The 12,984-nt window shown below is 32.8% G+C and overlaps 2 protein-coding genes across 8 annotated transcripts in view; one reads left to right on the forward strand and one right to left on the reverse strand.

The window, feature by feature from the left end:
* The window catches only part of LOC115215368, a 38,924-nt gene extending 33,483 nt beyond the window's left edge, over positions 1–5,441 (forward strand). For all 3 annotated transcript variants that reach the window (XM_036506082.1, XM_029784520.2, XM_036506075.1), the window contains 4 exons: positions 503–575; positions 2,146–2,211; positions 2,835–2,971; positions 5,153–5,441. In XM_036506082.1, the coding sequence (XP_036361975.1) occupies positions 503–575; positions 2,146–2,211; positions 2,835–2,971; positions 5,153–5,355 (479 nt within the window). In that variant the 3' untranslated portion in view covers positions 5,356–5,441. The remainder of the gene's footprint in view (positions 1–502; positions 576–2,145; positions 2,212–2,834; positions 2,972–5,152) is intronic.
* Positions 5,442–6,236: 795 nt separating this feature from the next.
* LOC115214816 (metal-response element-binding transcription factor 2) overlaps positions 6,237–12,984 on the reverse strand; it is a 41,205-nt gene continuing 34,457 nt past the window's right edge. For all 5 annotated transcript variants that reach the window (XM_029783868.2, XM_029783848.2, XM_029783862.2 and 2 more), the window contains 3 exons: positions 11,671–11,835; positions 9,976–10,045; positions 6,237–8,610 (listed from right to left, as the gene is read on the reverse strand). In XM_029783868.2, the coding sequence (XP_029639728.1) occupies positions 8,083–8,610; positions 9,976–10,045; positions 11,671–11,835 (763 nt within the window). In that variant the 3' untranslated portion in view covers positions 6,237–8,082. The remainder of the gene's footprint in view (positions 8,611–9,975; positions 10,046–11,670; positions 11,836–12,984) is intronic.

Genomic DNA, 12,984 nt, shown 5'->3' on the forward strand with positions numbered 1-12,984 from the left:
GTTGGTGTGTTTATGTTCCCCGTAACTTAGCAGTTCAACAAAAAGTAACCAATAGAATAAGTACTAGGCTTACAAAGAATAAGTCCTGGGGTCGATTTCTTTGACTAAAGGCAGTGCTTTAGCATGGCTGCAGTTAAATGACTGAAACCAGTAAAAGAAACAATAATAAAACAAAGAAAATTCTTTAACCTATGAATGATTAAAGATGTGTTAAAGAATTGTCTTCATCTTATTATTTGGATTATTTACTCTTCACCTATCCACTTCATGGTGTGATTGTTGTGAAACTTGGATTTTCTGCACCTGAAGAATGCCAGCATTGGCCAGGAACTGATGGTGCTGATAACCTAGTATTTGGGTCAAGTGCTTCTCTGGAAATATCCTAACTTTACACCCTACTAGGACCTTAGATATTTATATGTGAATATATTTATGTATGTATTTAGTATATTCTATTTGTCTTATGGTAAATTATACACACCCACTCATTTTCTTTATATAGTCCTTTGGGTCGTCAGCATCAGATTGCTAAAACGTGATAGGACGAGGCCATTCGCTATCTCATGGTATCTAATGTAAGTATAAATTTCATACATTTTTTAACCATATTTTGTATATCACAAAAATCGACTTCCTCCATAATCTTAAAATTAACTGATGGAATTTATTTCCTTCTGTAATTTCTGACTAGGAAAATAAAGCATTTGAAATATGATTTCAAAGTACTATTCTATATTTCTGAGGTGAGGAACTATGTACATTATTTACAATGGACAGGTAAGTGTCCTCACCTTGTTTGTTATCACGTTTCGGCTGACATACTCTCCAGCATTCATCAGGTAGGTGTTCTGGTGGAATTTTGAACCCAACCCTTCATATGACTAATGGGGTACGCTGTTCCCATTCTTAAGGTATGTTGCTGATGTTATTATTTTTCAAGTCCTTGCCTGAAATTGAACTTAGAATCTGAGGGTTTGTAGCCCATGCTCTTATCCACTATATGCCTGTGGGCAATTATAGTGAATTTTAGGGCTTATGAACCTAGTATTTTATCTTTTCTTAATACTGGTTTCCATATTACATTCATATCTTAGGTTATTGTGTCCTAGCATATGTGCAGCCTCTTTTAATTTTCATATTTTCCAGTGGTGTTCTCTCTCAATTATTTTAACTTCACCCATAGCAGGATATGCTCTAACCTTTCATCCACTGACACAAGTTCCCTCCTCAAATGTTCCTGCCCCTCTCAAAATTCCTTATCTTGCAAGTTACTTGGTGACCCTGCCAGTGCAGGTGCCATGTAAAAAGCATCCAGTCCACACTGTAAAGTGGTTGGCATTTGGAAAAGCATCCAGCTGTAAAAATCATGCCAAAACTAACCTTGCCTGTGCTAGTGCCATATAAAATGCACTGAGTCCACTCTGTGGAGTGGTTGGTGTTAGGAAGGGCATCCAGCCATAAAAACTCTGCCAAAACAGACACAGTAGCCTGGAGTAGTCTTCTACCTGGCCAGCTCCTGTCAACTGTCCTACCCATGCATGCATGGAAGATGACTTTAAACCATGATGCTCTGTGTTAATAGCCCTTGCCTGTTTTTCAGGTGTTTTTTTTTTGTATCTCACAGGTCTTCAAAAGCACAGGGCAGTTGGTCATAATGCAAACAAGAAAATGTCAACATCAATACTGCTTCACTCAAACAGGCCTCAAATTGGTCAACAAATGGTGATAGTATAGATAATAGAAGACTTACCCAAGCTCCTATATAATAGGAATGGATCTGAAACCACATAGTTGCAAACAAAACTTTGTAAATACAGCCATGGGTGGTCAGTCTGTATAACTTCATAAGGAGAATAGAGCCCGCTTCTCTGGTGTATATATTCCTCCCTGGACAGGATGCCGGTTTATCACAGGATTAATTATTTTTTACTGGCTGAGTGGACAGGAGCAGCATAAAATGAAGTGTTTTGCTCAAGAATACAATGCATTACCCTGTTTGGAATCAACACCACAATCTTATGATCATGATCCAACACCCTAACCACTAAGCCATGCCTATATAAAAATATCTTTTGTATATGGGTTTGCAAACTTGTTTTTGAATTTATATATCCTGTCCTTTCATTTGTAAATCTTTTATTATAGGTCTGCAACTGTAATTGCAACCATCTTAGAATGCATTTGGATTATGAACAAAATGCCTTGGTGTCAGTAAGTATTTTATTTCTGTGAATTCTTTTAAAACAAAATTTAGTTCCTGAAAATAAATTACTTTAGTTTGAACATTTTCTTCTATCACTTGGTCCATGGAAAATGAAGTGCCCAACCTAGTTTTTATGAATCTTCATAAGGTTTTGCAGAGGTTTGCAATTCTGGGAGAAGGATAAAGTGAAACATTTTGTACAGGAATTTGCAGGAGGTAATATACTTTCAGCAGGTGAACTTGGATGGGGTTCAAATTCACCCGAGGTCTGATTTAGAGGAGCATAATAGTAGAGAAGACAGGGCACAGCATGTTGATGGACCAGATATTAGTGAAGTGGACAAGAGCTTACAATATACTGGTGGTTAAAGTTAATCTTGAAGGCTGGAGGTTAGGTTACTTGTTTCTGTTAATTTTCAATATGAACTAAATTAAAGGCTTTTATTAAAATATAATGTAACTGAATATATTGGTATATATTTTGTTGTTAACCATATCAAATCTTAATATTATTTATGTTATGAAATTCTGAAAATTTTTTATTAAAATTTGAACATTTCAGTATGACCAAATTGGTGTTAAAAGGTCAGTTGTGTTTTAATTGAATAAATTTTTGTTTCCCCGTCTTCAGAGAGAATGGTTGCTGCTACTGTGTCTGCTGGAAAGTAGTAACATTTGTGAGTAAATGGAAAAAAGGAATTCTTTACATAGTGATGTCTTTACCGACTTTCTGGATCTCTAAAGACACTACTGATGGTCAAATTGGAGGTAAGTATAAATGGATTACTTAAATGTAAGAGTAAACTGTTCCAAATATATGATAAATCAGCTTAGGAAGCATTGAATAATTATGTTAATTTTTTTCATAACAGAGCACTATATTTCATACTCTTTAACATGGACCCAAAGAATTTTTCTAGATTCCACACCTATTCACAAACTCGAGATATAATCTTGGTTCTTTCCTAGCATCAATTCATATTTAACAGAGTTCATCTTATACTTCCAAGTATATCACAGCGCCCTACATTTTCTGTTGTGTACCTATTTGACTGAATCTCCTAACACTCATCTACACATTTCTATTAATCTGACTATATAAAACTTGAACACTCTACTTATCTCTTATTTTATTCTACACTAGCACTATGACCTGGCAACGCTGGGTTATAGTGCTAGTGCATGCATATACAGCTGCGTGCGTGCACACATACACGCAAGTACTGTCCAAATCTCCAACCAATCACATACAGCTAGCTGGCATTCAATTGGCGTATCAAGTTTCAGGCATTTTGATTGGGTTTTGGATAGAAAATTCACAAAAAAGTCACTTCTATTGATTTTTTAATGCCTTTGCGGGATGACTGGGGAAATGTAAAGATGTGCACAACCACCCTTTACGGTTTTGAATGACCGTAGAAAGTGCGAGCCCTCTAACTGAAAAATTGTGGATTTGTATAAAGGACACACACGCAGACAGTTTGCCATTTATATATATAAGGAAGCTGAAACCATACTTTAAAGCTGAGTACATGGTAAACGTCAAGAAAATCTATGTAAATGACGACTTCCGCATTAATTTTTCCTTACATTCCATTTTTTTTAATATATTGAAGTTTAATGGTACTGTCACTGGACAACAAAGACAGACTATAAGATATACATGTGTAAGAAGTTTTAGTTTTTAAAGCCCCAGGATAACCCTGATCCTGCAGACATAAATATATTCTGACAATGGCCAGCATATCTTTCCCTTCTTAACTCTTTTGTTCCTGTATTTGTTAAAAAACACATTGCTGTTGTTCCAATTAATTAAAAAAATAATGAAAAACTTAGTAAAATAACTGTTACTATTAATCAGGTGTTTGAAAAATAAATTAACATGAAATGTTGATATTCTGTTTAAATTTAAATCACTTTAACCCTTTCGTTACTGCATTTATTTTGAGATGCTCTGTGTTTCTTTCAATTACTTTAAATACAACAAAGAATTTAGTAAAATAACTTAGTTATCATTCAGCTAGTGTTAGGAACATAAATTGTGACTAAGGCTTGGTGGAAGATTTTAATTAAAAACTTATGAAAACAAAACATTTGTACTCAGAGACAGAGCCAGTTTCAGCCGGATTGTAACAAAAGGGTTAAAACAAGAAGTTTGTATCTAAGAATCAAAGGTAGTATTAGGTGGGTTAGTATCAAAAGGGTTGAGAGAAAAGTGTGATTTGAAGATTTATTGGGTTAAATATTGTAAACACTAGATTCCTGATGCTAATAACTACAATCTTGGTCTACTTCCAATTAGATATAAGAGCCTTATGATCCCTTAGTATAAAAATCAAATGAAAGACAGTAAAAAGTTAAACTAGACCTAAACTATACCAGACAATAGAAGGACCCTACATAACCAGGGCTGCAAATGAGGATAACACTGATATGCTGAAGAAAGTAAAACTACAGAAAAAAAAAGTGTATAAACTATACAAATATTACAATAACTAAAATTTATCTGTTATCAGTTGCTCTACTGGAAATGATCATAGTCTTGACATTTGTTTATACATATATATATGTTAAAAAAAATTAAAAAATTACTATTTCAAAATCCAATCTTCTTCCAGAAAGATACCAAAGGTTGCATATTCCCCACCCCTAATGTAGACAGTCCCTTATTAATTTAAGCACTGGAGAAGCAAGTGCCTATTGGCTTAGTAAAGCATATGGACTAAAACAAGTGGTCATTGTTGTCAAATATTAATTCAAGTTCACAAAATCAGACATTAAATTTCTAAAGTTGTAATTTATCATTTACAAATTCAAAGTTTATATGTAATAATTATTATAACCCTAACTGTGATGGTTAAAACAAATTAAAGCAGATGTCAATGATGAGATTGAAATTTCTATTATTGTGTCAGTGGTTAATTCAGTAAACTTTGTTCTGATTTTCAGGTTCAATGCTCCTAATTGCAGGAATACTACTAATTTTTAGAAGCATATTTTCATTATTCTTTCGCGAAGACTCAGAAGAGCGTAAATACTTTTTAAAAACCAATCCTGTCCATGTTAAAATGGTATCACATGAAATCTCTACACAAACTGAAGACTCAGAATATTCAGCTTATCATCATGATGTTGAAAGCCAAAAGAAATGAGAGTAAATATGTGTAAATTGTTTCGTGAAGTTTGTTTTCAAAAGTTGTACAAATAATAAAAAAAATTTTTTAATTTAAACTTGTTCTTCAAATCTATATTTAAATTATTAACTTTTATAGCTGTTAAGATATTAATTACAAAAGCATTCTTATTCATTTGTAAATATAACATATTTGAAACTGATCACTCAAGTTCATAATGTAACAGAGAACAACAAAAATAGAGAAAGGCCGATGCAAAATCTTTGTATTCAGGTAAATAGGGTGGAATTTAAGATCAATTGACAACCATTGAGGGTCAAAGAAAAGATATTGGAAACCCTTAGGCCAATCATGCTACCATTTTTGTACTAGAAAGAGACAGTCCCTTTATGAATATATAATTTTTCATATTCTTTATAACCTGAAGTAGTTGATGTTCTTGAACAGCTGCAGGAAAAACTGGCAGATGGAAGTTCCTGAAGACTGGTGTGAAGAAGCTGTTGTGTAGTAGGTCAACCCTGATTGAGCAGGTACTTGGCTTGATAAGATGCAATCCCCTCATCCACCTTTTCAATGATGCTGTCTCCACCCAGCTGAGGACCCCTACTGTATACACTGACATGGAATGATAGACTTCAGAAGTGCAAGGTTACAGTTTACAGTCTCTCCACTATTCAGGTGATTTCTGTACTCTGGTAGATTCTAGTGGTATCACAATGGAGACAGGCAAAATGGATTTGGTCAGAGCATAACAATTGCTGGGGGTGTACATCTTAGTATTGATTGGAGCCAGTAAGAATACTTCTGTGAGTATATGTACTTCCTTCTGCTTCTCTGGATTGAGTTTTTTTTCAGGATATTGTAATAGTGTCCTGGAATGTTATGTTTGGACAGTTTTCCATGTAATTTAGGAGTTGAAGCTTATTGCAGTAAAAACTGTTCCTGTCAACATTTAAGTGAGCTTTAATTTTATTTCATTGTTGTGTAGCTAGTCTGTGTACATGTTATGAGAGATAATGTATTGCTTTTGTGTTTATTGTAAAGAGATTGGAAACCCAGGCAGGACTGGTATAATCCATGACAGATCTAATATATTGTTTGAACACTTTTGTTGGTTCTGTTGACTAAATGTGGTGCCTGTGATTACTCTATATTTGTGCATTGTTGATTTCTTTACTGTTTTCTGTGTGTTTAATAGTGAATGTTGTACATGAATTGTAATATTTTTGTCTTGTGCTTGTAATACATTTATGTTACTGTGATTGTTGGTTGTATTTAACGTTCTCTGATTGATACTGATAAAGAAAATAGTGGGACTGGCAGCAAGCATTCTAGGTGATTTAAATGGTTAAATGTATAGGATAAACACTATGTAATATTCCAGAAAAGATAGGATGGTCATGGCTCAAATGCTGGTCAAATGTAGGCAAGCAGACAATATGATTGACAAGTGGGGGCTGGATGCAAGTAACACATAACCAAGCGGCTCAGAGGAAGCAGAAACCATTGTAACAATGTTAGAAAAGGCAGAGTGAGGAGACCACAGGGAGTGGTATGTGGTCCTTAAGGTTCATGTTGCAGGAGCACCATACAAGATAATACTCCAGTAATAACATCCATATTCATTTTCATTAAAAAAAAAAAGTTCCATTTTAAGTACTCTGACTCTAATAAAAGTTTACTTTTTGTTATCTCTAAAGATGCAAGGACAGTGGTTTGACTGAAACCATCCTGTCAGTTTACAATCTTTTTTGGTTCTACTGATATTTCCACTTCATTGCAACAAGGAGGGGAAAATATTAACATCAATAATAGGTTTTCAAAAGTATATACAAAGATATACCTTAATTATTTGGAGCTAATATTTTCAAATAGGAAAAGAAAAACCACAAATTCCTTTATGTTGATGTGTGTATGTGTACAAATACATACATAGATACATACACACACACATACACATATATATATTCACATGGGTAATAATTTTTTGTTTATTTCTTGAAACATTATTAATAAAATATACTGAATTTGATGGTCAACCATTTTAAATGACAGTAGAATTGTATATTTATATTTTTAAAACTCTGATTCATAAATGCATATAAAAAAATAAACCACCAGTCATTTAAAAAGAACAAGAATATTAAAAATAACAATTAGATTTTAACATTAGATGTTGGAAAAAGAAAAACGTAGTCCCATGACATAATTAGCAGTGATGATAGCAAATAATCAGTTCAATATAAGAACATTTTTAAACGTCAGTAAACATTTATATAGCTCCATTTTTTTCCACATGGATAGATGTTGTTGAGCCCCACATCAGCTTTCTTTAAGCAAACCTACAGTCAATGGCATTCCAACTGTGACCACCCATTTTGTTTTCTGGATATAGCAAAAATAAGACTATATTATCCAATGTGTCCTCATTTTTTTCTTTGCAAGATAGTAGGCTGTAATTTAAGGGAGATTTGGCTATTTCTTACAGGTTGAGCGACCATATAGAGGCTTTCTTATTGTTGTAACTAAAACAGATTACTCTTTGGGAGAGTTCATATTGGCAATGTAAAAAAAAAAAAAAAAAAACTAATTTTTATGAGTTGAGCAAATCAAACCATAAAGTGTCACAATGTTTACATGTTGGGTGATGAGTAAAATAGCATTACATAACAAGAGCCAATATAGTTGAATTTTCCTTAAATGCATTTACAGAGTTCTCATAGACAAATTAGAAAAGCAAACTTTTCAGGAAAGCACACCATCCCACTGAATTAGATACTGGACTTGGCCCTGCTGAATAAAACGGCGTGCCAACACATGAAATGTTTCTTTTTTGGCAAATTTATTCACTACACTGATATAATCACTGACTGAAGAGGACATCTGCTTGAGGTTGTTCTTTGAAAGGCTATCATCATTGGCTGTGTAGACTGAATTACCTCGGTTTCGTGAGGAGGCTGGTGGAGATGGTTTACATTTTAAGTTGTTCACTTTTCTTCTTCCTTTTTGTTTCAATGGTTGTTTCTGTTGACTAAACGCTTCTAGGTCTTTGGTTAATTCCTCAATCTTTTCTTGGTCAAAATCACTTTGGTAAAAGTTCAAAATTTTTTCTTTCAATTTTAGTTTTTCTTTTTCCATCTTTTGCTCTAAATCAGTTCTAAAAGGGTGATTAATTCCTTCAAAATTGGAAAGCGGTGGTATAATAGTATCCAATGTACAACGTTTTATATTATTTCTTCTGCGATAGCTTTCTTTATTTCCATTCACAACAGTCTGAAGAAGAAAATTAAACTATTAAATGTTATGAGCTGAACAACAGAATTTTAACATGGATTAAAATGAATCATTATGAAAAATTCCAATTAATGTCTGCAGTAGAAAGGGGGTAGTTATAAGTAATGAGAAACTAGTAAGCAAAAATTTGCTTAAAACAATTTCAGTCATAGATATTGGTTATTTTCCTTCACTATCTCCATCTTGGCTATTTATGTGCATTGCCTACATTAAACAACTGAGGAAGATACTTATGACTTCCTGAAATTGCTGGCCTTGTGCCAAAATTTGAAACCAATATAAAATAATGTTAATAACTGTTTTGAATCGTAAATGCTAGATTATATTTTGCATGTATAAAAATAATGAAAAATTAGTTAAATATATATATTTTTTTTTTTGGGTAACTCTCAATCCTGAACTCAAACTGGTTGATGTAATAGTTGCCAACTGCAAAGTGTGTATAGACAAGTGGTTAATATACTAGCTTATAATATTTGCTCTTTATGAATAGTATTATGCTATTAAAGGCTAGAAAACATGACCTGTTAACTTAGTAGTTCTTCATAGCAATATTTATTTTTGACTGTATAGGTGCTCATTATCTTGTTAATAACGTTTTTAAAAAAATTTCTTTAATGGGTAATAATCAGGTCATTAAAAATAGTCGATAATGCTGTTAATGGTATACATTCAGCATTAAGAATACTTGTCTATCAATGAAGAGTTCATCTATTGCACTATGAAAAAACAACATAAAAATTTGCCAATAAATTTCTGTTTTTAATAAAGCCCACCCCCACAAGCATTATTAAAATACTCTAAAACTGAAGCTTTCAATAATTAGCAATAATTTGATTCAATAATTATAAGGACTGTGGGTAACATCACTGACATCATAATATTGGGCCATTCAGATGATTATAGATATTTTGGTATTGAGGGCCCATGGTCTAGTAGTTAGGGTGTTGCACACATGATCATAAGATCATAGTTTCAATTCTTAGACTGGGTGGTGTGTTATGTTCTTGAGCAAAAGACTTCATCTCATGTTGCTCTTAGATCGTTTCAACACCTAATGGTGTGGTACACCATGCACCTGTTCAGGCAATGTTGATTTGATGGAGAGAGTGAGCTGTACAGCACATATATTTGATCACTATAATCAAGTCATTTGTGCAGGCTGTTCAGCAAGAAATTGCTGAACCATCTTTCTTGGATAAGAGACTACCATCATATATTTTAAAATACTGTCACAGAACGGGATAGCCCTCATTTAAATTTTATATAAAACCTTCAATTTTTAACTAAATAGCCTCAAACACTATATTCTAAATAATAAAAGAACTATTTCCTGGTACATACCTTTTTTCTTTTGAGAAGTAACTCGTCTAAATCTGAACTAGTCTTTCTCTTTAACTGGAGAGGTGAGTGACTATACACAAATAGAAAAAAGTTTTGAACATACAAAGTGAACATTTTGCTTAAAACAATATTAAAAAATAGTACAAATAAATGCAGTTATGTATCAAAGAACCAGAAGTAGTCTCAGGTAGTTGGCATAGAAAGTAGCGGCTAAAAACAAAGTTAATATTTATAATATAAAAAAAAATAATGCATAAAACAAAATACTGGCTGTTAGCATAATTTTATCTAGTTTATTTACTGTTAGACATCGTTTTCTTTACTTTTTCCTGAACCCTTTTATTACCATATTTCTGTTGAAATAAGCAGCCTTTGCTTCAATTTTGAAAATAGTGAATTTAATAATATAATTTATTCATTATTAGGCTTATATTTGTGAACAAACTGTCATGCAATATTGATGAAAAGTTTTAATTTAGGTAATTTTATAACAGGAAATTTCTGTTATAGATGTGTAGGTATCAAAATGATTAATGTTTCCTTCAGTAAATATTTCTATTTATATGATAAAAACAAAGATCAAATAGATTAAATCAGTTTGTTTTTCAGTTCTATTAAACTGAATGCCTCCCATGTTAACACAATAAAATAAAAATATACAAATTGGAATCAGGGAATACTTTAGGACACTGTAGCAATATCACAAATACTAATTTGATTAAGTTACACAGCAAATGAAATTGAGGATACACTATCAAGAAATTGGTGAGTAAATGTTTAAATAAATATTAAAACAATTTCCATTAAAATTTCTTGGGTCAGACATTAACCACTTAAATCCGGATCCTTAATACAATGTCATGCATTTCCAGTAGTAAGTATCAAATAAGTGTATGTGCAACTTGGACAGAATAAAGACCACAATGTATTTCTGTCCAATAAACCAGTTTCTGATTCACAAGCTATTGGTCAAGTTGATTCTACCACACTGTCATGCTTACATTAGCAAAAATTGCCCACTGCCTCTCAATAAGATAACTTGAGCAAGAAAAATGCTTGCTGAATGGCTTATCCTTTCCTTATAAAATATTTTATTATTTATTCTTTGGTAGACAGAAACTGAAAAAAGACTCAGCAAGGCTATATAGTTCAATGGAAGATATGTGCTAGGTGTGTCTCCTTGATTTGACATCGCATAATAGTTGTAAATGAGAGTCATTGTTATACAAGCAGTGTCCATTCATTTCCAATATTCTGCACAAACATGTCTGGCAAGAAGGATATATTTCCTTGCTAGAGAACAGATGAAGGTTGGCAACACAAAGGACATTTCGCCATAAAAAATCCTGTCTCAATAAACTCCATCCAACCAAGGCATTGAGGTTTACATGCTCAGTTGCCATGAAAACATCTACTTTGACTAATAAAAGTACTTTTTGCAGTTATTAGTGACTTTTGGTATGTTATTTTAGTCATTTACAACAAATTTGGATGATCATATTTTAAAAAAATGACACACTATATAACTGACACCAATTAACTCCAAAGACAAGTAAGAAGGTACTCTGTACAAAGCAATTGAAAATACTGAAAGAAAATGTCAATGAATTTATACAACATAGAAATGAATATTTTAGATGTCAGTATTATAAATTCAATAAAACATTAGCAAAGTTTATCAGTGAATGAATTTACCAGATGTCAGCTGGAAGTTCACTACTCTTCATCACAGCCCTTGAAGCTCTCTCAAAATTGTTCAGGCCAGTGGACCTAAGAGAGCTGTTATAAACAGGTGATTTATCTATCCTTACAGAGTCTGTAGAAGAACTGATGATGGAATTTTGAGACTTGGATGCATTGCTGAAGGTAAATAAGAAAAAAAAAAAAAAAATTCATGAACTTTCTTAAGTCACATATAAAAAAGAGGCTGCCATTACATATTAATGAGGAAAACAGATAAAATTTCAATAGTGCTTAGTCAATACAATTGGTGTTCTTAAAGATAGTGTTATTAACATCACCATCATTTTACATGTTTCCTGTACTAGCCTGAATGAAATGGGCTTCATAATACATTTTTTTAATGCACTGTTCTACAAAGAGAAACTACAATTCACACATACTCTATATAACATGTTTTCCTATATATAAATCACATAATGAGCACTGATTTATATGCATTTCAATGAATGTATTTACATATCTTGCTCTTTTGTTGGACCACATAAACAACTGTTTAGTATCACTATCTATAATAATCATCCTACCACATGGATTGGGCAGGTATATTGGCAACACATGGAAAAAAATGTAGAGATATAATTACAATGTATTTGTTGTCTTCTGTGTAAACACATTTTATTTTGTATAAAATGGTAGGAAGAAATTCAGTTGTAATCTGTTAAGTGACTTATTTTAGAAGCAACAAAATTGCCTGCAAGCTAGTCTGTGAAGAAGCTAAGACTGTCAAAACGGCTAATTTTAATGGGAGTCGGGAACCATTTGTAGCAAGCTTGGTGATCCTATAGATGCTAGCATGAATCACTAATATGAAAAGGTAAAGTGATATTTGTGATGTGTGAATGATAAGAACTCACACTCACATATTTGATTTTGCAGTTTATTTAAATGATTATTGACATGCCCACTTGTTAACCAGAGAATCAGTAGTGTCAGCATTACTCCAGCTATTATGCTCATGTAGTGACAGGAAAAGTCACTGCTGACATTGTTATCAAAAACAGAGGTATGTTGTCTCAAAATCTGCTTTCTTTTCAAAAAAAATTGTTTGGTGGTAGTGTTTTCTGGAACATGGATTTGAACATTTCTGTACCACTATCACCATGGAAATCAAGATTTAACAGGAAATGGACTCATCCAGACAGTAGACTATTCTATGTGCAGGATATAAAGGAAAGAGTCAAGTTGCTCTTTCATTTCTACATAGATTAATCCATTATCTGCTGCTTTTATGAGGTCACTACAACTATCAGAAATAGCAGCCAAAAC

The sequence above is a fragment of the Octopus sinensis genome, linkage group LG1, assembly GCF_006345805.1.
Source record: "Octopus sinensis linkage group LG1, ASM634580v1, whole genome shotgun sequence".
Taxonomy (NCBI): domain Eukaryota; kingdom Metazoa; phylum Mollusca; class Cephalopoda; order Octopoda; family Octopodidae; genus Octopus; species Octopus sinensis.